This window comes from Peromyscus californicus, unplaced genomic scaffold, assembly GCF_007827085.1.
Source record: "Peromyscus californicus insignis strain IS unplaced genomic scaffold, ASM782708v3 Scaffold_5__1_contigs__length_169319896, whole genome shotgun sequence".
Classification (NCBI taxonomy): Eukaryota; Metazoa; Chordata; class Mammalia; order Rodentia; family Cricetidae; genus Peromyscus; species Peromyscus californicus.
The window spans coordinates 13606963-13632654 of NW_026294573.1; the positions used below are offsets into that span (position 1 = coordinate 13606963).

The window sequence follows — 25692 nt, forward strand, 5'->3', positions numbered from 1 at the left end:
CAGTGACCCCAGGAGCTGGCTGTGTACGCTAGTATTTCTAGTTCTTGGCTCGTCTGGTCAGGATGGCTCAGAGTGGTTCATCGCTTAGACATGAAGGGCCAGACGCCTCACTCTCAGTCATCACCCTGTCCTGCCTCTCTGCTGCCTGTTCCAAGCTAGCCTAGGGGACAGTTGCTCTGTTGCCTTGAACATCTTCTCTTGGTGGCACTGAACCCAGTGCTAAAGCTCAGCTGTCCACTAGCTGTGTGCTTTCGGGTTGTCTGGGAACCTCTCTGGGGTCCCGTTTCCCCATCAGCTCAGTGGAATGATGATACGTACCCAGCAGTGGCATTAGGTGTAAACAAGGCTGGGGAGGGGAGCCCACCTCTCCGAAGTGTGCCTGGAATGTGGCTTCAGCCCTGGCTTGTGCAGTGGGGAGGCTCCCAGTGAGGGCAGGCTCTGCATTCCCCATGCCTCAGCCTGAGGCAGTGGGTCACAGCTGCAACCAGGAAGCAGAGGACAGTGAATGCGGCTGCTCAGATTACTCCTTCCTTCCTTCCTTCCTTCCTTCCTTCCTTCCTTCCTTCCCTCGATCCCTCCCTCCTTTCTTTCTTTTGGTCTTTTGAGACAGGGTTTCTCTGTGTAGCTCTGGCTGTCCTGGAACTCACTCTGTAGACCAGACTGGCCTCAAACTCATAGTGATCCTCCTGCCTCTGCCTCCGAGTGCTGGGATTAAAGGTGTGCGCCACCACCACCCTCTGATTTCTCTTTTCTTGTTTAAACCCCCAGCCTTGGGATAGTGTTACCCACAGTTAAAGTGGGTCTTCCCACTTCAGTGAATCCAGTTGAGAAACTTCCTTAGAGACAAGCCTAGTCATGTGTCTCCTACGTGATTTTGGTTCTATCAGGTGAACAGTTTTAACTGTCACACGGAGGTCCATCTCCGATTCAAACCATGACAGGGACTCCTTCCTTCCCTGGCCACTCAGTCCATAGCTGGGGAGGCGAGGAGGCAGAAATTGCAGGTGGAGAGAGGAGCCAGGGGCTCTGAGTGTGGCTAGGCAGAAGTGTGGCCTGGGGTGGGGTCTTCTGGGGAAGAAGTGGTTCTGCCTTCTTCAGATTGTGACATTTTAAAAAATTATACTTGCTGCGCATGCTGGTGCATGTTTTTAATCACAACACTTGGGAGGGAGGCAGAGGCAGGCGGATCTCTCTGAATTCCAGAAGAGCCAGAGGTACACAGAAAAACTGCCTCAAAAAACATATATATATGTATATATGTATTTATTTGTATTTATATGTATATTATTTGTATATATTTATATATAATGTATTTATTTGTGTATGTATGTGGTATGTGTGCGTGTGCATGTTTGGACATGTATATGCCACAGCGTGTGTACACAGGTCAAGTGGGAGTTAATTCTCTCCTCCACCGTGAGGGTCCTGGGGACCAAACTCAGAACATTAGGCTTGGCATCAAAGCAGCACTACCCACCGAGCCACCTTGCCGGTCTCAGATTGTGGCTCTGCTCCTCAATAGCAAGGGACTGCAGTGCCTGATCCTCACTTTCCCCATCCACAAAGGGGAGACAGCAAAGCCCAGAGTGAGGAGTGCGGGGACACAGTGCTTACCTAGATGGCTGGTGACTCCAGATGCGTCCTTTGCTGGGGCTATGTCCCTACGGTTAGACCATCTGTGCTCACGCACTGGCTGTCACCCAGACGGGCCCCTCCTCATGTCAGTCTGAGTGACCTGTCTGCACAGTGAGTCGGTGTCACCTCCTGGTGCATAGTTGTCATGAGGAGCTGACAGGCAGCTCAGATGTGTCCATCCATCGCCCTTGCTGTGAGGAAGTCCCCAGGACCAGCAATTTGAAGGAGGGAAGATTCATTTTGGCTCATGGTCTCAAGTCCATGGTCAAGGTGCTGGGCCTGTTGCTTCTAGGCCTGTGGTGAGGCAGGGGCATGGTGACAGGAAGGCACGGAGTGGGGAAACCTGTTCCCATTATGATAGCCAAGAGCAAGCTCGAGAGCAAGCTTCATCCAGGTCTCATCTCTTAAAAAGCCCATTCAGTATGAACTCGTCAAGATTAACTAAGGCTAGGATCTAACTCAGATGGCAGAGTGCTTGCCCAGCATCCATAAAGCCCTGGGTTTGATCCCCAACACATCAATAAGCGACATAGTGACACACACACACCTGATACTCTGGATTGGAGATGTGGAGGCAAGAGATCCGCCGTTCATCTTTGGCTACACCGGAGTTTGAGGACACCTTGGGCTAGAGAATTTGTCCCAAAACCAAACCAAAGACAACGGATTGACCCACTGATGAAGTGTGCACCCTCAAGTCCCATAAGCTAGGGACCAGTCCTTTAACATGTGCTTTGGGGAGGGTATTTTATATCCAGGCCATCACACCATATGGCAGGCGGATGCAGTAGTAGATGAATAGGTGACCTGTCACCTCTCCCTTGGAGCAACTTCAGCGTGCTCAGCTGACTGGCAATGCATCCCCTTTCTTCAGGGACACATTTGTTAGCAGGCACGAATGCTATTAATGTAGCTTATAATGACAATGACCCTGTTTACCACACACCAGGCTCACAGCTGGAGGCCCAGGTGTCTTTCCATCTCTGGAAAATAGACTCTGTTGTCCTGCTAAGGCTCTAAGTGTGTGTGTGATGTGCACACACAGACACATGCACACGCACACGCACATGCAGGCACGCACACACACACACACTTCTTTGAAAAGGAGATAGAACTGAAACCTCTTTGGCCGGCAGCCCTGCAGCTCATCACTGAGTCCCCTGCTCCAGGGGCTGAGACTGTGGGTCCTGGAGGGAGGGCTTTCCTGGCCCCAGTCTGGTGTTTTAGGAATGTTACCTGCTGAGAGGTGAGCTTCGAGCTCCTGGGAGAGTCATTTCCCAGCTTCCTGTGATGTTCTGTAGACCCTGCCTGGCGAGCCTCCGAGGTACCTGGCAGTAAAGCCTGGTGTGTGATTCTAGGTGAGGCCCCTTCCCTTGCAATGAGAACAGAGGGGAAGCCCTGGTCCCTCTCTCCCAGCTCTTGTGAAGGTGGTAGGGTGTGTCTCTCACCTGCTGGTCAGCTCCCAGGTGACAGGGACTCATTCTTGGGGGGTTAAGTTTGGTTTGCTGCCCAGGCCTTACTTCAGTCCCCAACACAGGGGAGAGTGGAAGGCAATCCTTGTTGAAGAGGTGAGGGATGGAAGGTCCAGGTGGGTCGGGAAGGAGACCTCAGTGTTGCTATGGAAACGAATAGGACTCAGATGGGCCCAGGCCAGAGGCCAGTGGGAAGGGAAAGCGGACTTGAGTGGTTTGAGGGGTCACCAACTGCAGCCACCCAGCACCCCCAGTGCAGCTGCTGTGGCTGTTCTTACTAAGCTGCCACATTACTGTGTTACCTTCAGGCACCATCGATCGATCACACCCACTTTGTAGATGCGTAGCTGAGGCTTAGGCAACTGAAGAAAGTTATCTCACTGAGGTTGTTGATGGCAGGGCCGGGACTGGGTCTTTGTGCCCTGACACTGTCCCCTTGAAGTCAGTTCTGTCCACCAGAGCCTGTTTGGAGCCTGTTCACTCTCTCTGGATCACTGTCAGCGTTAACTAAGGGAATCGGGATAGAGGGGCAGTCCTGAGCACACGGTAGCGGCAGGATGTGTGAGCTGTGGACAGCTGACGTCCACTGTTTCTCCAGGACACTGGCCCACACCTCTGCCTGCTGAGCATAGTGCCTGGACTCCACCCCCCTCTAACACTGTTTGCTTTTCCTGCCAGCTTCGCCTCTGTCACAAACACCCCCAGGCACCCCAGCCTTTGCTGGTGGTTCAGGGTTTGGGCTCATGGCTCTCCCTGTGGTATTGTCCCCTTTCTGGGCTCATTTGGACCAGGCATGCTATGATGCCAGTTGCCTGGGGTCCTTTAGCTGGGCCTGCAGCCTAAGAGAAGTCAGGGGGCAGGCAGTAGTGTTCACAGGAGGGCCTGGGAGACCCATCCTCCCCACTGGACTAGGATCGAGAGGGAGGGGCCTGTGCTTCTGAGCTTCTGGTGTGGGGAGCATAGGAACTTTGTGGGCAGGTCAGTCAGGACAGCCATATTCCTCAGTCTGCAGAGGGCATGCTCAAGATTTTCCCTATGGCCTTAGACCTCACCTGCAGCTGTAGTCAGTCCTGGGGACCTGGGGTCCTGGGGTCCTCTTGCACTTGATGGTTCCTGAATCCCCTGAATCAGCTTTCTGGGTTTTGTACCTAAGGGTGGGGCCTGAGACCTGATAGATACAAGTTTCACCCAGTGGAGTCTCTTGTGGGAGGGGTGTGACTTCTCTCTGTGCCCCTTGCCGGTTGCTAATTGAGAGAGCTGATTTTTTTTTTCTCTTCCTTTTTGAGACAATTTCTCACTGTTAGCCCTGGCTGGCCTAGAACTCTCCATGTAGACCAGGCCAGCCTTGAACTTACAATCACTTGCTTCTGCATCTAGAGAGTTGGGATTAAAGGCTTGCACCACCATGCCTGGCCCGTTCTCTCTCCTTTTCCTCTGGTTTCAAGGCCTCTCAGTCTTTGTATCAGCGCCCTCTAGCTCCCAGGCACTTTGAGGGTCCAGGGCCAAAGCTACTCGGCTTCTTTGCCTTAGCCGGAGGCATGTGGGAGATCCTTGTCTGAGGGTGTCCCTGGGTTCCCACAGCCGTGAGACTCAGCCTTGTTAGCTTGCAGTCCCCAGTGCCCAGCATAAAGGAGTGGAATGTCTCATGCTCACATGGGCCTGATGCTCACACAGCCCTCTGCACACATCTCAGTCTGCTTCACACAGCTAAGGTGGCTGGGTAGCAGCAGCTCCTCCAGTGCCGTCCTCATCCTAGTCTCAGAGACCATGAACATGTGCCATGAGTGGCCAAGGGACTCTCATCTGGGATCTGGAGATGGAGAGGTGATCCTGGGTCTTCTGGGTGGCCTGATGTCATCACAGGGTCCTCGTAAGAGGGAGGCCAGAAGTCAGAGAAGGGAAGATGCCATGCTGCTGGCTTTGGAGGGGGAGGAAGGGGCCCTGAGCCAAGGAATGAGAGCCACTTCTAGAAGCAGACTGTCCTCCAGAGCAGTACCTCTCAACCTTCCTGGTGCTGCGGCCCTTTAATACAGCTCCTCATGCTGTGGTGACCCCCAACCATAACATTATTTCATTGCTACTTCATCACTGTAATTTTGCCACTGGTAAATATCTGTGTTTTCCAACCCTTGTGAAAAGGCCATTTGACCCCCCAAAGTGGTCACGACCCACAGGTTGAGAGCCACTGCTCTAGAGCCTGAAGGAGTCTAGCCTGTCCCCTTGACACCTTGAGGAGGCTCAGTTTGGACTGTGTCGACCTCCACAACTCTAAGATAATAGTTGGCAGTGACAGTGAGTCCCATTTTGCAGACACAGAGAGGTGGAGCACCTGACTGGAGGAGGCAGGCTGGCTGGCAGTGCTCGCTCTGGGCGCTTCTGGTGTTCTGTGTGTGTCTGGGTCATTCTCACAGCTCTGGTGACTGGCCGGGGCTCTTCAGCCCTTCACTTCCTTCTTCCCACCCTTACATCATTCTTTCCTGAGTGCCCAGGCTGGGGTGCTGAAATACTGGGTGAACCAACGATGTGTGTGACAGCTCCATTGACAAATAACAACGCCCCATGTGCATCTGGACTCACTACAGACCAGGCCTAGTACTAGGAATGTCACCTTGCTTATCTCATCAGTCATGACACACAAATGCTCGTGGGCAGGCATGTCACAACCACATATTACAGGTGTGGCAACAGGTACAGGAGGGGCATAACACCAGCCTGGTGTCACAGAGTGAGGTGGGCAGAGCTAGGGTCACATCCAGGCAGCTTCCAGAACCGGTGTTGCCTCCTTGTAATCTCGGGGCTCTGGAGGCTGAGGCGGGGATGGCCTGGTTGCACCGTCAGGGTCACGCTGAACTGTATACATGGTGACTTCCAGGATAGCCTGGGCACGCAGACCTGTTTCAAATGGAAGAAAGACCCCTCTCTGCTTAAGATTTTTGTTTTGTTTATTTATTTTGTATGTGTAGGGGTGGTGGTGGGGGTCATAGTGCATGTGTGGAGTTCATCAGAGGGTAACATGGTGAGTGTTGGTCCTCTCCTGGGAATTAAACTCAGGTCTTCAGGCTTGTAGCAAGCACCCTTACTAAGTTCACAGTGGATCCTGGGAATTGATTTATTTTCTCTTCCTTCCTTCCTTCCTTCCTTCCTTCCTTCCTTCCTTCCTTCCTTCCTCCCTCCCTCCCTCCCTCCCTCCCTCCCTTCTTTCCTTTCTTTTTTTCCTTCCCTCCCTCCCTCTTTCTTCCAACAGGTTCTAGTAGCCCAGGCTATCCTCAAACTTACTCTATAGCCAAGGATGACCTCGGATTTTTGATCCTCCTGCCTTCATACCTCTCATGCTGGGATTACAGATGTGAGCCACCACACCCAATTTATGTGGTGCCCAGGGCTTTGTCCTGCTAGCGAAATGCTCTACCTGCTAAACGACATCTCCATCTCCCAGGAATCAGTCCTCAACATTCCACGTCATTCTCCTCCTCTGCTACCCCCTCCATCCCCTCCTTTCAGTAAGTCAGACATGCTTGTTGTTGAAGCACATCTAAGTCAGAAGATGACAGGCCGTGGCCCACCTTTCATGTGTGCTGTGTGCCGTCTCGCGTCTCTGCTGGCCACACACTGCAGCGGGAAGTATGGTTTTTGTAGAGCGGTGGTTTTATTGCGCCTGCCATTTCACGGCTCACTAATTTTTTTTAACCTAATTACACACAGTGAACGTTTTCCCGTGGGAACCTGTGTTCTTGTTTCTCGCCTGTCTGTGCTCTCACTGCGGACCCCAGGCCCTCCAGATGTTAGGGAGCTCCTGAAGTAGACCAGTAGCTGCACTGGGGTGGCACCTGTGTTTGTGGAGTCAGGTCATATGAGACAGTTCTCTGGTGTCCCTAGCTCTCACTTCCTGTTGAGGACTGTTTTGGAGGCCAGTATGAAGCACCCCTGCCACACCATTCGTTGAGCGTGTGGACTTGTGTCCAGGTGTAGGACACACAAAACAAACTGTGCCCTGGAGAGCATCCCTACGCAAGGGGCCCTGGACACAGCATGCAGAACACATGGTTAGAGGGGACACTCTCTGGAGAGGCAGAGGGAAAGCCTGAGTTGATGTGCCACAGGCCAGAGCCTAGGCAGGTATTGTTACCTACTTATCTCTGTATCTGCTTTTCGGCAGGACCCTCAGAGGTGGGTATCATGATCTGTTCCACAGATGTGGAATCTGAGGCATGCTGAGTGCTTTACTGTATATTCTTCCTTGATCCTCACGGAAGGAAGCAGAAGTGATGATTCATTTGGTTCCGCGTTTAGTGACTCTCCCTGTGCTCTGGGCCAAATGGCAGAGGCAGGATTTATCTTCTGGCTGTTGTAACTGGTGTGTGCTGCACCTCACCTCTGGCCTGGGTCTCTACTTTGCTGCTCATTGGAGCTGGTAGAAGTCCCTCCCAGGGCCAGCGATCAGGCCCATGGGGCAGGTTATTTGAAGCTAGTGTCTTTTTGGAGCTCCTGAGTGACTCTACTCTCCCAGAAGCTGGCTTGGAACCTTTGGGCCTGATACACAGTCTCCTTATGTGGTTCAGGCTAGCCTTGAACTCATGATCCTCTTGCTTCAGCCTCCCAGGTTCTGGAACTGCAGGCCTGAGCCTGTGTGCTCAGTCTTACTTGGTACTGGGATGGATCCTAGGGCTTCATGAATGCTAGGTAAGCATTCTACCAACTGAGTTACATTCGGGGCATCAGGGTTCGATGGTCTTTAAGGTCCGTTCAGCTTTGCTGGGCAGGGTGGTCAAGAAAGCTACCTGTAACCCCCACACTCAAGAGATGGGGCAGAAAGATCGTTAGACTGCATTTATTTCTTGGTGTGTCTGTACACGCGTGCTGTGGTTGGTGTAAGGCCGTCTGAGGGCAACTTGTAGGAGTTGGTGCTCTCCTTCCTCCGTGTGAGTTCAGGAACGGAACTCAGGTCGTCAGTCTTGGTGGCAATACCTCTACCTGTTGAGCCGTCTCACCTGCCCCGAGGCAGAAGGATTTTGAGGTTGAAGCCAGCCTGTGCTACGCAGTGAGTTCCAGGCCAGCCTGGGCTATACAGTGAGACCTTGTCTTAACAAAAGAAAAAGAAAAAAGAGCCTTTCAACATGTGTTCCCAACCAGCAAGCACCGAGGCCTGAAGAGAGTACCCCGTGTTTCCTTCCAGCCTGCTAAACTGACTTTTGTTGGTGTCTCTTGGATGTGGAGTCACAGGGAGTGGGGGCTTTTGGGGGGACTGGTGCTGTGTGAACAGCTTGGAAGGAGAGTCTCCACTCTGCCCTTGGCTGCAGACTGGGTTTTCTTCCACATCTATTAAGGCAGATCCTATCGCAGCGTGTTCTGCTCCCCAAAGGTGGCATTCTTTCTTCTAGAATATTCTTCATGCCTCACTTCATAAAAGGCCCTGGATTTGCCAGGTGGCTGGGCCCAGCTAGCCAGGAACCTTCAGTGTTCTGGAGTAGAGGCCCACCCTGTATAGCCTTTAGGAAGGAGCCTTCTGGGGTCTGATGTCTAAAGAGGTTCATTGGCAGACCCACATCGACTACAGCAGCTGCCACTGGACGGATGATAGGAGTGAGGTTTTTCAGGTGGGTGTTGGGCATTACTGTGTGCTTATGGTGCATGGTGCAGGTAAGACAGAGCAGGTCACTGCTGTCTGTGAGAAAGGAGAAGGGGCACACAGGGCTTTGGGGCTCTGGGATCTGGAGGCATGCTGGGAGGTTTGTGTGAACTGCTCTTTCTGATTGACACCCCCACCCCCACCTTCTCTGGACCCTTATCCTCAGCATAAGTGGCTTCACTTGGCACGTGAGGGCTAGGTGATGCAATTCTTCCTGTGCAAAGCCTGAGGCCTCAGGAGTGTGGAAGTGCACACGAAGCCAAGATAACGAGCCTCTCCTAGGTATTTATGGTGGTTATTTGTTATCTGGAGCGTTGGAGGAGGCTCAGAATGAGTGTTTGCTCACTGGGAGAATGGTCTATCCCAGCTGGGCAGTGGCAGAGTCCTGGGTGATTTTCCGGGACAGCACCTGGGAGGGGCTGCCCCTCTGGGAACAGGCTGGGCACGGGGGAGGAGGTGCCTTGGGCTCATTTCCTGCCATGTTTTCCTTGTACACTAACCTGAGCCTAGACCTCTGCTTGGAGTGTTACCCCATTTGGGGAGCCCCTTTCCTCTTGCCTGCCTGGGAATACTGACTGTAGTCTGTGGGCTAAAGAGCTGACCCCTGGAGCAAGGGTTTGCAGGAATGGCTGGGGATGTGTCTCAGCTGTGGAATGCTTGCCTAGCGTGTACAAGGCCCTGGGTTCCATCCCCAGCACCGAATAAACCAAGCATGGTGGTGCACACCTATAATCTCAGCGCTTAGGAGGTAGAGGCAGGAGGATCAGGAATTTAAAGTCATTTTTGCTACATAATGAATTTGAGGTCAGCCTGGGCTATTAGACCCTCTCTTACCATCCCCAGCTTAAAACAAAACAAAAACCAAAGAGCTTTGCAAGAATATCAGCTTGGTTCAGATCTCAGCCTTGTTCTTCCCTACTGGCCAGGAGGCTTGGGCAGTGAGGTGGGCAGGAAGGCAACATTGTGTATAGATGACACCTTCCACCCGGCCCATAGCTGCAGGACCAGGACCTGTGCCTGGTGTTTCGTGTGCTTGGATAACACACAGCCAGGAGGCTCATTCCTCAGCCTCCCTGTGGCATGTAGTGTACTCCTGGTATTTCTAGGTCCCTCTGGAGCTACTTGACCTCACCCAGTAATGCCCAGCCCCACCTTGAGGTCAACTTCAAAGTTGACACAGGATCTGCCATTAGCAGTTGTAATAGCCTCAAAGTTGGCTGCCAGGCTTTCTCTTGGGCAGCCTATGAGGCAATACCTGAGTGTTCAGCATGGTGGTGGCATAATTGCCTGGCACCTGTAAGACCTGGGGTTGCATTTCCTGCACAAAGAAGGAAGGCAAGGAAGGAGAGAGAAGAGGGAGGGGGAAGAAGGATGGGGGGTGTGTCATAAGCAGCAGATGTTACCTCTCATAGCTCTGCACCCTAGGCATCACTGTGTGCCCACTGTGCATGGGGCTGAAGGTGTGGGGCAGGCAGGACAGAGCAGGTCATCGCTGTCTGTGAGAGAGGAGGAGGGGCACATGAGGCCTTGGGGCTCATGGGGTGGAGGCGTGCTGCACTGCCTCTGCTCTCCCAGAACTGTCTGGCCTGTGTGGACACCTCTTTCAGATTGAACACTCCAGCTTCCTCCCCGTCCGTCTGTTCTCCCCTGCACTGGTGGAGTGGCCAAGCCTGGCAAGTGCAGGTCACGTGATACCACTGTAGCTTTGTCTCCCTCAGGGGTGCAGAAGCAAAGTTGAAGCTAAGATGAAGGCAGCGGGAGATTGAGGGTCTGCAGGGTATGTGTGTGTGTGTGTGTGTGTGTGTGTGTGTGTGGTTACTTTGTCACCTATCGATGGCTGTCATCTTCTTGTGAACTCTCATGGTGGAAGGGGGAAGGGGTTGCTGGTGGCTTCTTTTATAAGTTATTCCTCTCATGGGTCTCTGTCTCATTACCTAATCCCCTCCCCAAAGACCCCATCTCCTCTCACTGCCCAATTGTGGGTGAGCATTTCTTCTTCTTCTTCTTCTTCTTCTTCTTCTTCTTCTTCTTCTTCTTCTTCTTCTTCTTCTTCCTCCTCCTCCTCCTCCTCCTCCTCCTCCTCCTCCTCTCCCTCCTCCACCTCTTCCTTTTCACAGGGTTTCTCTGTGTACTCCTGGCTGTCCTGGGGCTTGCTCTGTAGATCAGGCTGGCCTTGAACTTAAAGGTTCACTTGTCTCTGCCGCCTGAGTGCTGGGATTAAAGGCGTGGGCCACCACTGCCTAGCTGCGGGTGAGCATTTCAACCTGTGGGCTTTGGCAGGGCCACAAACCAGGGCTCAGGGATCGAGACTTAGCCGGTGCCTATGATTCTATGCTGAGCGCTGTTTCTTGACTTCCTTATAAAAAATAATGGTTAAACAGGTGTCCTGGCTAGGCTCTCTATTGCTGTGATGAAACACCAGAACCAAAAGTGTCGTGGGGAGGAAAGGGTTTATTTGGCTTATGTTTCTACAGCACTGTTCACCATAGAAGGAAGTCAGGACAGGAACTGAAGCAGGGCAGGAACCTGGAGGCAGGAGCTGATGCAGAGGCCGTGGAGGGTTGCTGCTTACTGGCTTGTACCTTCTCATCATAGGTGGGCATAAGAGTGATCATTAGTAACCACATGACACAGTCAGTACTGGGCTGTCTTGAAATCTCTTCTGCCAACTCCATTAACCTAAAACTCTTAGATTTAGCCTCTGGCAGGTTATTATTATTATTTTTTGATAAGGGCAAAAAGCAGCCACATTCTTTGTAAAAATATTGTAAGAATGCTCGCTAATAGTCTTTCCCTCTGAGACTTCTGTACTGGGCCCCCACTGTCCCCATCACCCCCAGCACCACTGTCTATGGCCCTCCTGGGACGGCCCAGTGAGCCCTACTTAAAGCACTCAACTGCTTTTCCAGTCCAAAGTCCACATGCTGCCAACATGCAGCAGAGTCAGGCCTGTCATAGCAATCCTCCGGTCCCGGTACCAACTCCTGTCTCAGTCACTGTTCTGTCACTGTAAAGAGACACCATGGCCAAGGCAAGTTTTGTTAAAGAAAGCATGTAACTGGGGCTTGCTTGCAGATTCAGAGGGTTAGTCTGTTATCGTCTGGGCAAGAGCATGGCGACATGCATGGTGCTGGAGTAGTAGCTGAGAGCTGCATCCTAACTCATAGGCAGTAGCAGAGAAAGAGACTTGGCCTGGCATGGGCTTCTGAAATCACAAAGCCCACCCCCAGTGACACGCATCTCCTCCAACAAGGACACACCTCCTAGTCTTTCCTGACAGCTCATCATCTGGGGACTAAGCTTGCAAATATATGAGCCTACGAAAGCCAATCTCGTCCAAACCACCGCAACAGGAAGGATAGGGTAGGACATTGTGTGACATGGTGGGGCTGAGGAGTAGGTGAGGATTTAAAAGCCTCAGCTTTAAAAATGTTTCAGAGATTTTTGTTTGTTTGTATTTTTTTGTTTGTATATGTATTTGTGACGAGTGTGTGTGTGTGTATGGGTGTGTATGTGTATGGGTGTGTGTGTATGAGTGTGTGTGTATGAGTGTGTGTATGTATGGGTGTGTATGTGTATGGGTGTGTGTGTATGAGTGTGTGTGTGTGTATGGGTGTGTATGTGAATGGGTGTGTGTGTGTGTATGGGTGTGTGTACGTGTGTGCGCGCATGCGTGCGTAGAGTCTGAGGATATCTTTCCTCCCACTGTGTGGGTCCCGGGAATCAAACTCAGGCTGTCAAACTTGGCAGCAAGCATCTTTACTGAGCCATCTCACCTGCCCTCAACCTCAGCTTCTGAATGGTGCTGGGAGAGCATAGTCCTCACAGCAGACAGACTTGTGTTTAGTGGCCCTCTGATTAGCCCAGTGGTCTGAGTAAGTGAGGGAGCCTGTTTCCCAGCCTGGATACTGGGTTAAAACTCCTTAAACTTTTTCCAATTCATGACCCCTTCTCACCCAAGAAACTTATATCCAACCTCGGATGCACAGATGTATTAAATAGGTACACGTACCACACACTTAGCAACGATGGGTCATTTAGACATTTATTTAACAACTCCTTAGTGTATTGTGTCATTTTACACAATTTTTCAATGGTTAAAGACATAAACAGATTTTGCATACTAATGAGGTGGGTATGCTTGTTTAGTAGTTATGAAGATTTAAATCTCCGGTAAACACTGGATGCAGCAGCACACAAGGCAACTGTTCCTCACAGTTGATTGGCTGTTTTGATTTTATGATCATCAGCGCTGAGACCTCTCTGCAGTTTCACATAGAAACCCAGGACAAAACATCAGAAGAATGTTTAAAGCCATCTCAGGGACTGTTAAAGATTATCTCAGGTCAAAATCCATATCGTGATTTTACTTAAATGAAATTCAACTCAGCAACTTTTAAAATTAAATATTTGAACATAATCCAATCCCAAAGACAGAATGGTTTGATACTTATGTGCTGAAGAATGTGGGTAGGAGTAAATGAAGTCTTTGCTTTCCATGATGAAACAGTATATTTTTATTTATTTATTTAAATTTTAACTTTTTTTCTTTCTTTCTTTTTTTTTAACTATTTATTAATTTATTACATATACAGTGTTCTGTCTGCATATATGCCTGTATGCCAGAAGAGGGCACCAGATCTCATTATAGATGGTTGTGAACCACCATGTGGTTGCTGGGAATTGAACTCAGGACCTCTGGAAGAACAGCCAGTGCTCTTAACCTCTGAGTCATCTCTCCAGCCCCCAACAGTATATTTTTATAAGAACAGAGAACTCTATGTACAGTAAAAACATTGCAATTTGTAACATTCATGGTCTTGAACCAGGAGGCTCATACTCATACATAAAATAAATAAATAAGTCTTTAAGAAACGAATTAAAAAAGACAGTCTTGAATCAGAGCCAAGGTTTCCTTTTTTTTTGGAGACTAGCCAGCTTAGATGACCTGAGGGCCTAACCCTAAGCCATCCTTCCAGTGTGGCGAGAAGGCTGAAGTTTCACTGAACCATCTCTCTGCAGGGCGCCCGCTGTGGTCAGCAATGGGGATGCTGTGGGCGCAGCTTTCTCTGGGGTTCGGCGCTCCAGCTGGAAGCGGAAGAGCTCACGTCGCAGTAAGTCGCTCCCCACTCATCCCCGCCCCCCATCTACCACCTATCCCAGACAGAACCAAGATTGTTTCTTAGTCTCTAGGCCAAGAACCGGCATGGGTGCTTGAGGGCCAAGGGGACATTCATCTTTAGAGGGTTACCACAGACTTAGTGGCTGTCTGTCTGTAGTGGACTGCCCACTCACGGCTCACCAGAGCCCTAGATCCTTAATCCAGCTGTCCACCCATTCTCAAGAGGCTCCAGCAAGAGGCTGGCCAGAGTTAGCTCCCTGGCAACTGAGGCAGGCCCTCTGCGAGGAGACCCACGTTCAGAAGCAGGCGGTTCCCACACAAGCCAGAGGGGCAGCTTCTGTATGAGCTGGGGTCCAGGGGATGAAGTACCACGTGGCTCATGTTAGTGTGATGGCTCATTAGGGTTGAGGTGGGCTGCCAGCTCCCTAGCTCCTCCAATACCTCTGCCAAAAGGTGAACGATAGAATCACACTTGTGGTTCATCACAGGGGTGGGTGAGAGAATGAGACAAAGGGGGAGGGGCGGGACTAGTGAGGACCATCACAACCATCCAGGAGAGGGGTGGTCAGTCTGGACCCAGTGGAGAGTGGGATGGGTGGGAGGAAGAAGAGGGTATGGGGACAGAGCCTGGTCAGGCTCTGGACGCTGCAGGACTCAGGATGGCATCCCTTAGGGGTTAGGGTCTTTCTAGGAGGCCCAGAGGTCAGGACAGAGTCCCTATCCTGGGGCTAGGCATCAGTGCAGGGTTTCCCGGCAGGTACTGTGGCCAGGGTGGAGGTCTGTGGGTGGCTGGGAGGTAAGTTGGGGTCTGTGGTGGCCACTGAGAAGTGGGCCAGAGGTAAGCAGTGGTGAAAGTCAGGATACATGATGGCCTCCGTGGCTGTCATCATGTGCCACTTGGGTGACCTTTCTCCCCTCTGTCACCAGTTGACCGATTCACTTTCCCCGCCCTGGATGAAGATGTGATTTATGACGACGTCCCCTGTGAGAGCCCAGACACCCATCAGCCCGGTATGGCCTATTCTGGCTTCCTTCCTGGCCTTTCCATGGGACAGGGAGGGAAAGCCATGCTTAGGAGGGTCTCTCCCGCTTCCTTCTGTCCCCAGTGCCTTCTGTTCCCACCTTTTCACACTCCTGTAGACAGAAGCAGAGATTCTTCATAACTTCAGGTCTGGGCAAACTGGGCAGGACAAGGTTTGGGGTCTTGGGTAGGATGACATTAAGCCATGAGTCCCCAAAGGCTCTGGGTTGAAGACAGAAGAGGGACAGGTGGTGTGTGTGTATGTGTGTGTGTGTTGGGGGACTGAGATACATTAAGCCATGCTGCTCAATACACATATTTATGTATGTGTACACATGTGTACATACACACACACACACACACACACACACACACACACACACACACACACACACGAACACAATATGTACACATGCATACACGGGCACACACACAAAGTGGTCCAAAGCCAAGACCCCTGAGCTATATCTCAGACTCTTGGTGCTTTGAGACAGGGTCCTGCCATGTAGCCGAGGCTAGCCTTGAACTCATTTTCCATCATCAGCCTCTGAAGTCAGCTGGGATTACAGGCACACATCATTGCTCCAGGCTGACTCTTCACATGTTGTCATGTAACCCGTGATTAAGGGGTCTTCATTTTACAGATGAGGAGACGTTAGAGGCCAGGCTGAAATTCAAGTCCAGCGCTCTGGCCCTCCCCCGGGAGGATCCAGGTGGCATTTTTTTTTTGACAGATGAAGCACATTTGATTTTCCTGCAGAGTCAACACAACCCCTTGAGATAGTCAGGGTGGGGCTTGTGATTCCTTGTGTACCAGACAGGTCAAGCCCCAAGCCCCAGATCACACAGCTAGAATTTGAATATAGGATGACTTTTTAAAAATTATATTTTTCTATCTGTTTCTGGGGAGGGGGCCCCCTACCTACTTGGGAAACATCACCCCTGCTTTTGAGTAGCCTTTAGTCTGATGGGGCAGCAGTAGCTATCCTTGGACAATACACAGTACCATGGGGAGTACACAGATACCAGCAAGGCCAGAGGGCTGCTGAGAATCTCCTGTCTCCTGTCCCAAGAAAAGGGACTGATGCGCCAGTGATGTGCATGTCACTTTAGCAGGTCTGGGCTGGGCTTGGATCATATTTACCTGCTTGCAGCTCACTGGATCCTGGGAAGATAGCTGATGGAGCTAGGAGGCAGGGGCTCATAGGGGTGCGTCTCAAAGTGGGCAGTTCCAGTGGCTGACCGGGCCCCCTCACGGTGATTTCTCACCTGAATAAGATCAAGCAGTTGATGATGTAACCCAGGTTGTCTCTGTCCTCAGGTGTCACAATGGGTCTTTTTTTAGGCGTCCCTGGGATCTAGGGTCTATCTCCTCAGACGATAGTTGTGGGGGTAGCCAATGTAGAAATAACACACCCAGCCTCTCCTTCTCAAGGTCGCAGCCAGGGTGGCCTGCTGCTCTATCCTAGAGACGTTAGTCACTAACATCTTGGCTTAAAAATAACCTCCCCATGATTGGAGGTGAAGTGCTTGTCACCAAGCAGGAGGGTTTAAGTTTGATCCCCAGGACCCATAAAAAATGCTGGGCATGGTGTAGTCCCACAGCTAGGGAGGCAGAGGTCGCTCCCTTGGGCTTGCTGGCCAGCCAGCCTAATCGAATTGGCAAGCCTCAGGTTCTTGTGATAGATCCACATTCAAAAAACAAGATGGATGGTGCCTAAGGAACACACACACACACACACACACACACACACACACACACACACACACACACAGAGGCATGCACACGAGTGCCCAGTTGAATTCTGCCCCTCTAAAGACAAGACACTCAACTTATTGTCCCCACTTCTCAGTCTAAGCATTTCCTGTGGTCTGAAGTGAAGGTTCCTCTTGGACTCTAGGCCAGTTGCGCCCTCTCCTGGACCTTTGCAGACCACATGGACCCATGGGAAGGATACAGCATGAAGGAAGTCCAGCCCCTTCCTGTGTCTTCCCATTGATGCATTAGAAGTCTCCAGCAACCCAGGAGCATGCTAGGGTTCCAGTTAGACTCTGAGGTTCCCTCTCTCTTCTGAAAAGATGCCGAAGTGTGAGCACCCTGTTCTCAGGCCCTTCTTTCATAGAGAGGTGGAGGACATGCTGGCACTGTCTCTGAGGAAGTGGAACTAAGTCTGGGGCCAGACCAGCACACCTGCTCTGTCCTCCCTCCCTTTCTTATGCCTTTACCCACTGGGGTTCCAGATCTGGGTAGCTGGGGCCTCCAGCTCACCAGATTGTCCCTGGCTGGCAGGGGCAGAGCGGGGCCTACTTTACGAAGATGTACATCGTGCTGGAGCACCGCGTGAGGCTGAGGACCTAGGCTGGAGCTCCAGCGAGTTTGAGAGCTACAGTGAGGACTCAGGGGAGGAGGCCAAGCCAGAGGCAGAGCCCACCAAGCACCGGGGATCCTTCCAGCCCAAGGTGAGGAGCCTGGGGGTTATCTCTCAAGGTCTGGGCACCCACACTCCTTCAGGAAGGGATGTGGGTGGTGAGGGCCGGGCACTAGACCCCCATCTGGGCACCATCAGTTTCCAACAAGGGGCTTGGGTTATCACCTGAAGTTAGGAAGTCACCTGGGATCCCCTGTTTGGCTGTGGAGGACCTGGAATGGAGGCAGGTACTCCCCTGTCTCCCACATTTCTATGCAGACTAGGTAGGTCAGTTGCTTGTGATGTTCATGGGCTTAGATTGGTCTTCAGAATTCTTATAAACACAGTGGTCTGTGAAGCCCAGCCAAATGATTAGAGTTGGTTATTGCCTCATTCAACTCAGTTTTCCGGCCCTATCAGGTACATCCTCAGACCCACACAGTACCATTGGCCCTGGGAGTGGACAGGTGATGGGGGAGTGTGAGCAGGGGACTGCACCGGAGCTGCACTGGCCCAGCATCTGCTTTCTTCTTGTCTGTGGCCTTTCTCCTGCCTGTTTCACGAGGAGCCACTGGGGTGGAGATCTGGTTCTTCCTCTCCTGTGCTCTTCCTACTGCTCTCATGTCCCATGCTGAGACTGAGATTCAGTGGGTGACACTTAAGGGTCCTGCCTGACCAGAGGTGACAGGGGTCTCTCTTTAGACATGGGGGTGGGTGGGGTCCAGACTGGCTGGGATTAGTGGCTAGCTCCAGTTGCATCCACAGACTTCTTGGGAAGGCTTACAGTATTCCTTCCTGCCTGTTCCTGGGTTTCAGGTACACCCCCGCCCTCCGGGAGAGGAGTGTTGGCCGGAAAGCCTTTACTCAGCCTTGTGTTGAGCAAGCTCAACTGCATGGACTTCTCAGGATAGGCCATGGGAAGGAGCTTAATGCTCACTGGCCACCAAGCACAGTTCTCAAGACCCTACTGTGTACCAGGGCATCATCTTAGGTCATGCGGGGTAGTGTGGGTCCAGGAAGACCTGACCCAGGCTTGGTGGACCTTTATGGTCTGGGAGGAGATGCTGTGTATGACATAATTTGTTAAGACTGATAATAAGGACTAGGGGTGTGGCTCAGCTGGTATAATGCTTAAGGCTCCCATCCCCAGTGCCTCATAAACTGAGTGTGGTGGTGTACACCTGCAGTGCCAACGCTGGACTGGTGAAGGCAGGAGGATCAGAAGTTCAAGATTGTCATCTGCTACTTCGGAAGTTTGAGTCCAGCCTGGGCTACATGAGACCCTATCTTAGGGGAAAAAAAGAAAGATAAAAATGCCTTTCTGTTGAGATGAGGGGTCCTGCCCAGCAGCATGCTTGACATGTGTGGGGGACCAGTGGGATAAGCCTGAGGGCTTGCAAAGCCAGGTGAGAGTTGGGGGCAGGACTCTTGAGGCCTGAGGAGATGACCCTGATGCTTGTGGGCCAGAGAGACAGCCCAGGCTGGCCTGCGATTGTTTCCTGTTTTCAGAAGGGGTAGCATATGTTCCTTTAGAGAAGAGGTGCTGTACCACAGGCCCCCCAATTCCCTGAGTCACCTCTCAGTAGAGATCAGGGTTTGTCAGGCTATACTGCTCTGGATGGTGACAAGTAGACTATTGTGCCTTGGGCATCCTGTGGTCCCTCCTCATCACCCAGGTCCACTCCTACCTCCTCCTCCTCTGGGTTTTTGAGACAGGGTTTCTCTGTGTAGCCCTGGCTGTCCCAGAACTCATTCTGTAGACCAGGCTGGCCTTGGACTCAGAGATCTGCCTGCCTCTGCCTACTTAGCAGAGGGATCAAAGGTGTGCGTCACCACACCTGGCTCACTCCTACTTTCTTGACAGGGATCTGAGAGGGAACCGCAGGATCTCTGAGGGAAGGAGTGTGGCAAGGGCAGACTTGTGCCACCCAACAGCAGGCCTTAGCCTTACATGACATCAAGAGTCCTGGTGGGAGTTGGTTGACATCACAGGTGCCAGGGGTCTGCTCCCAGGGACCCTGGCTCAGAGCTTGCCTTTTAACCCTCTGGCCCCAGGGGGTGCAAGTGGCCCCTCACAACTTTAAGGAGGGCTGGAGTGGGCTTCTCCTACTCCATAGCCTCGCCTGGAGTAGGATCCGTGGCCTGCTGGGAACTTGTACCCCTTAACAAACTCACTCTGGGGTAGCAGTTGGACGGCGCTCTGTTCTCTTCCTCAACAGTGTCCCATAGCACAGTTTTAGGGATTTTTAACAGGAGGGCCTTTTCTCTATCCATCTGCTAAAGCCTGCAAGCTTGCTAATGGCTGGTTCCCAGGGAGATGGGGGTGTGTGTGTGGCTTCTTCTCTCTGCTTTCTCTGCCTAGGGTTACCGCCAAGCACTGTCTGTGGAGTTTCACCCTCCTGAGCTGCTGGGGCCCCTGCTCTCTGCCTGGCCTTGCAGCCGCTGTGTGTTTCAAGGCCCCTGCTGCTCGCACATATGCTGTGTATGCTGCAGAGCTCTGCATGGCAGGCCTCTGGGGAAGCATTTTATCCTGTCCTTGGAGTCTGATGGCAATCCCAGCAATAAGCTAGCTAGGACTCCCTGCTTTAAGATGCCCAGGCCAACCAACTCCAGCCCCCAAAATGGACCAAAGTATCTGTAAACAGACCTTCTCAGACGTACCCGACCCAGGTGTGAGCAGCTCCCTTGAGCTTTGTTGGTCCCCAAGTGACTGTTCTATTGGCCACCAGGGTCAGCGGGTGTTTGCTGGGCCTGTGACTCAGCCTGTGACCTCTTTGTGGCCAGTCACTGTGACCCAGCTAGGGCAGTCTGGGAAGGGTGGCCTCATTACAGAAGCACCTACTATAGCCTCAGTCTCCTTCTGTTCAGCTCAGCCAGTGACCTTGGACCCTAATGCTTCCCTAGTCTTTTGACCCTCAGAGAGGGAAGGGGCCGGAAGGCCAAGGGGCTTGATGGTTTCATGCCGCAGCTGAACAGGGCTCAGGACAGAGCCCCCCGCTGCCCAGTGTGCTGGCAGTGACTGGCCAGTGTTGCTGGCAGAAAGAGTTTCACGTTGATGAGCTTCAGCTCAGGGAGGTTAGGAGACATGGTTGGGGTCACACAGCCAGGAATGGCAAGGCCAGGACTCAGCTTCATAGATGGGTAAGAAGACCTTATCCATCTGTCTGTCTGCCATCTACTCATCCTCCATCCATTGATCCATCCATTTAGTAAATACAGAGGACTTACTGAGAGATGGGATGCTAGTGTCTCCTGCTTTGAATCATTACTAAGCTCTGGGCTTTACATGGGATGTCTGATGATGCTCTCAGCCATCTACGAAGCTAGGTGTCCAGAACTTCTCATGGTCATTTTACCAGCAAGAAAACTGCAACCTCAGAGAGGTCCAGAGACTTCCCTGGCTCGTAAGTGCAGAGCCCAGACTTGCGTGTTTGCCCACCTTCCTGCGGAGTCCCTGCTCCATCTTTCTGTTAGTCTCTCTGTCCAGAAATGCACCGTGTCTCTGTCATCTGTGTGCTTCATCAGATGCCCTTGTGGCTCACACAGGCCCTGTATTTAAATGTCTGCTTTTTCTGTCTGGTCATTCTCCAGATAGCATGTAAACCAGTCATCACCATTCATGCTTCCATGCTGCGGCCCCTCCCTCCTTCCATTCATCACACCCTCCCTCCCTCCCTCACTCCCTCCCTCCCTCCCTCCCTCCCTCCCTCCCTTTCTCTTTCTTTCCCTCTCTTCTGCCCATTCACCTTTTCCTCCAGTGGAATGCTGGGGTGAGCTTGGACTAGCTTGTTAGTATTACAAATCGATGTTCAATGGTGCTACTTTGTTAGCATGTGGCTAGCCAGGGTTGGGGGTTTCACACTGTGGAGACACCAAGACACAAGGCTTGTACCTCTGAGAACCAGTTGGTAAGTATTTATCAGCTCAGCACTGCCTCTGGACATCCATCTGTCTCTCCAACATTCATTTGTCCAGCTATAGTTACCCAACCAAATATAGCCAATTGCTTACCTATCCATTTGTTTGCCTGCTCATCGATCCACTTATCCATCCATCATCCACCCATCCACTCATCCATTCATCTATCCATCCACTCATCTATCCATCCATCCATCCATCCATCCATCCACCCATCCATCCATCCATCTTGCATCCACTCACCCATCAACGTATCCATCCCTCCATCCCTCCATCCACCCATCCATCTATCCATCCATCCATCTCTATATTGTTCACTCAGATGAGTGTCCAGCAATCCTCTAACCACTTCTCCCTTTGTCCACATACCTGTTCACTGTCCCCACCCTGTCATTCAGCCCATCCATCCCTTGTCAGCCTTCCACGTTAGAAGTTTCATTGTCAGGCCTGGGGTGAAGAGAAGACACAGTCAGTATCATCCAAGTATCATTCCGCCATGAGAGGGAGGCCTGGGCTCACTTCCCTCCCGACTCTGCTGCCCAGCAGCTGGGAATCCCGCAGCAGAGACCCAGCTTCAGCTGCCTGGCATGCTGGGCTGGATCTGCAGGTGCAGGTTCCAGTTGGATGCACCCAGACTGCTATCCCATCTGCCCGCCCGATTGTCCGTCTGCCACGTGACCTGAGTCTCCTTTTCCCTGTTGTCTGTGTTTTGTCTCCTCGCTGTCCCGCCTGCTCTTCCCGCCTGCTCTCCTTCTGCCTGGCCGCTTGGGGCCCCAGCTTTCTCCAGACCTGACTAGGCTAAAGGAGAGATACGTCAGGACTAAGAGAGACATCTTGGCTTTGAGAGTTGGGGGTAGAGACATGCAGGAGCTGAAGCTCAAGTACGATTGTAAGGTACTGTCTGTCCCTCGCTCCTGGCCCCAGGGGGCCTTCCTGCTGGGCCACAGAGGAGGGTGGGTGTGAGCCTGGGGAGGCCACCCTTGATACTTGGGACCTGGCTGCACCTCACATCTGCACTGCAGAAGGGCAAACCCATGAGCCAGCTGTTCCTTCCACTTCCTGGTTCTTGTCTAGACCCCCCACCCCCACCCTCCCACACCTGCCCGAGAGATGCCAATGAACCACAAGAACACCCAGTGGCATTTCAAGTCAGAGAGCCCCTAGAATGACCTGGGGTTCTCCTTTTAAAAAATGCAGGTTCCTGGCCAGATCTAGCAGCCATGTGCCTGTAATCTCAGTACTTGGGAGGCTGAGGCAGGAGGATTGGGAATTCAAGACCGGCTTGTGCTATATAGTAGGACTAGGCTTCTGGGTGATGTCGTTGACAGCAGTAGATGGCCTTAATTGAGCACCACACAGCATGGGCCGTAGAGCCCTGTGGATCTGGGTTCAATCCCAGCCTCACTGCTTACCCTCTGAGTGACCCTGGGGAGACCCCTTGGCTTCAGTGAGTCTCCATTTCTCTGCCGTAAGTAGTGGCGACCCCAGGGTGGATGTGGAGACTGGATGATGAGGCCATTAAGGTACTCGGTGATGTTTGGCTTTATGTGCTTAATGATGGTGGCCACTGTTATTGTACGGTCCCTGTGGCACCCAGAGATGGCTGTCTTTCCACTATCATTTAGTGCCAGGAGAGTAGGGCATGGCTGGTGGTCACCCTGGCAGTCCGCAGCAGCACGGGGCTCCATTCTGGTCATGCCAGGGTCTGAGTGCTGTCAATCCTGCATTTCTGCCCACTGCAGCAGAGCCAGGGCCAGCAGGAGGATGGGGAGGGACCTCAGCAGACACCCATGAAGGTCATGACCCAAGAAGGGAGCAAGAGAGGAGTCAGGAGCCCACGGAGGGTAGAACACTTGGGCCTGTGGCCCAGCTTGCACTGTATGGAAGGGTGCACATGCCAGGCCAGCTCAGGTCATCTTTGTTCAGAAAAACACCAAATGGAAAGGGCTCTGATGATTCCCTGAAGGCCACACTGAGGGATTCTGAGGATCATTGGCTCATGGATGGTTCCATCTAGGGTATAATCCCCCCTAGTTGGATGTGTCCTAGAAGAGAGGTTCACCCATGTGCAGTTTCTGGGGTTGACATCTGTTCCTCCATTAGATTTTCTTTTTCTTTTTTCTTTTTTTTAAGATTTATTTATTACATATACAATGTTTTGTCTACACATATCCCTGCACGCCAGAAGAGGGCACAGGATCTCATTACAGATGGTTGTGAGCCACCATGTGGTTGCTGGGATTTGAACTCAGAAGAACAGCCAGTGCTTCTAACCTCTGAGCCATCTCTCCAGCCCCCGCCCCCATTAGATTTTCAAAGGCACTTATGACCCTTCCTACCAAGGGACCAAAAATCATAGCTATGGCTACAGCAAGGGGTGGGCACCCACTTCCTCTTTGCCTTGTTTCCTGAAAGCCGGTCTTGTTCCTAAAAAGCCACCACTCTGTGTTAATTCTCTAGCCTCAGCCCACCCCCTAGGTTCTCAGCTCCCCCAGGCTCTCAGTCCTCCAGGCTCCCAGCTCCCCCAAGCTCTAAGGCCCCCAGGCTCTCAGCCCGCCTACCCCAGGCTGTCTGTCTGTCCTCACTCAGACCCGATGAAGAAAAGTGTGTAGCCCTTCAGTTGGGAGTCAAAGAGCTGCTGAAGGTAGAAGTGAGGCCAGTGAACCCAGGGGAACCCTCACTACCAGACTGGTATCTTCATCTTCATCAGAGTCTGAGGAAGGAGGGGGGTTTCATGGAACATCCATACCATGGCCGTGTGGCTCTTCCCGTGAAATGAAATTGAGATTTCCAATTCTTGGTCACACGGCATGTTCAGAGTGCCTATTAGTCACATGTGGGCCCCATATCGGACAGTGCAGATACCCCACCCTTGTGGAACATTCCGATAGTGAATGCTGGTGGTGTGGAAAGTGTTGGGGTGGGGCAGGGGCAGGGTATAGGGACAGCAGTTTTCCTCTTAGGGTCCTAGTGGCAGGTGTCTGCTTCCCACTCTGAGCATGTCACAGTCCTCTCACCTCAAGGCCTGCTTGGCTTGCTTTATTGGCAGCACTGAGCGTGGCTTCTGCATCCTGTGGCCTCAGTTTCCCCTCCCTGTGGGCAGAGGCTTGAACCTGCCTGTTGTGGATGAGGGGTGGGGCTCCTCACCTGGCTAGGCAGGGAGGGGGGTCAGCCTTCAGGGACCTTCCCAGAGCTGGCCTGTTGAGTCTCTGCTCACCTGGGAAGGTAGCCTGTATGCTTCTGTCTGAGGTTCAGAGAGATGTCTACTTGCTGAGGAGTATTAGAGCAGGGGTTTGAACCTAGACCCGGCCCTTTTCCCATCCCATCACCCCCTTAGGTAGAGGGAAGAGGTCAGGCCCTCTCCTGCCCATGGAGGGACCCTGGAGCATGAGCACATCTCTCTCCCTGCATCTCTGGCCTCTGCTGCTCACCTATCCAGAATGGATGGAACAGGGCTGGCTGGCTCTGATGTCTGGGCTGAGGTCCCTTGAAGGCAGGGGTTCCCAGCTCCCCTCAGTTTCTGATGAGTCCCTTTTGCCTTTGCTCAGATGACCCAGCTCATGAAGGCCGCCAAGAGCGGGACCAGGGATGGGCTGGAGAAGACACGGATGGCCGTCATGCGTAAAGTCTCCTTTCTGCATAGGAAAGACGTCCTTGGTGAGCAGGGGCGGCACTCAGCAATGTCCTCGGGGTGGGGCATGCTGGGGGTGATGTCGCTGGTGCCTGGCCTTTTCTGAACTAAACCCCAAATGTCTGGGTTAGTTCCAGCTTGCTTCCCACACCTCTGACTGGCACGGCCAGTCTCTTATGTGAGCCATGGGGCCTCCCTTCCGTGTGGCTAAGGCTGTTTCTCTTCTGCCTCCTGGTTCACCTGACTTTATCCAGAATGTTCTTTGTCCATCTTCATCTCACCACTGCTTACTGAATACCTACTAAACACTGTCCTCAGTGAACCTAGCAATTTCTTCCAGGGGCTCCGGGTGCTGTAGGGCATGGATCAGACTGACATTAGTCTTTTAGGTCCTTGCGGGAGTGTGGAGGTGAGTGTGGGTAGAGGTGAAAGGTGAGGCAGAAGAATGGTTACAAGGCAGAGGAGAGTGGAACTCTAGGGCGAAGGTTGAGCATGCGCAAAGGCGTTGAGGGTCAACATTTACCAAGTGCGGAGGGGCATCGTATCACTAATCTGCAGATGAGGGGACGGGTACAGAGAGCTCACAGACGTTCCTGAGGACACAGAGGCATGGGGGTGATGGAGGGGGCTGAGGTGAGAGGTCAGGGCTGGGTCAGTGTGCCTCTATGGGCCTGACTGGGCACTTGCCCTTGCCCTTAAAGACACCAGGGTCATCAGAGTTTTAGACAGAAGTGTCCCATGGTTGGATCTGATCAAGTGGCCATTTACTCGTTCAACAAACCATCTACTATGGGCTACTAAGGATGGGAGGATTGGAACCCACAGTCCTGGGATACAGCTGTGAGTGGAGTGGCGATGA

At 52.3% G+C, this 25692-nt stretch overlaps 1 protein-coding gene across 8 annotated transcripts in view; it reads left to right on the plus strand.

The window, feature by feature from the left end:
* The window catches only part of Arhgef10l (Rho guanine nucleotide exchange factor 10 like), a 138873-nt gene that overhangs the window by 45239 nt on the left and 67942 nt on the right, over positions 1–25692 (plus strand). For 5 of the 8 annotated variants that reach the window (XM_052715390.1, XM_052715388.1, XM_052715392.1 and 2 more), the window contains 5 exons: positions 13756–13847; positions 14783–14866; positions 17167–17336; positions 21980–22096; positions 24751–24859. In XM_052715390.1, coding sequence (XP_052571350.1) covers positions 13756–13847; positions 14783–14866; positions 17167–17336; positions 21980–22096; positions 24751–24859 — 572 coding nt within the window. Of the gene's footprint in view, positions 1–6588; positions 6608–13755; positions 13848–14782; positions 14867–17166; positions 17337–21979; positions 22097–24750; positions 24860–25692 lie in introns of those variants that run through there. The other 3 variants (XM_052715393.1, XM_052715394.1, XM_052715395.1) reach the window with 2 other exon arrangements.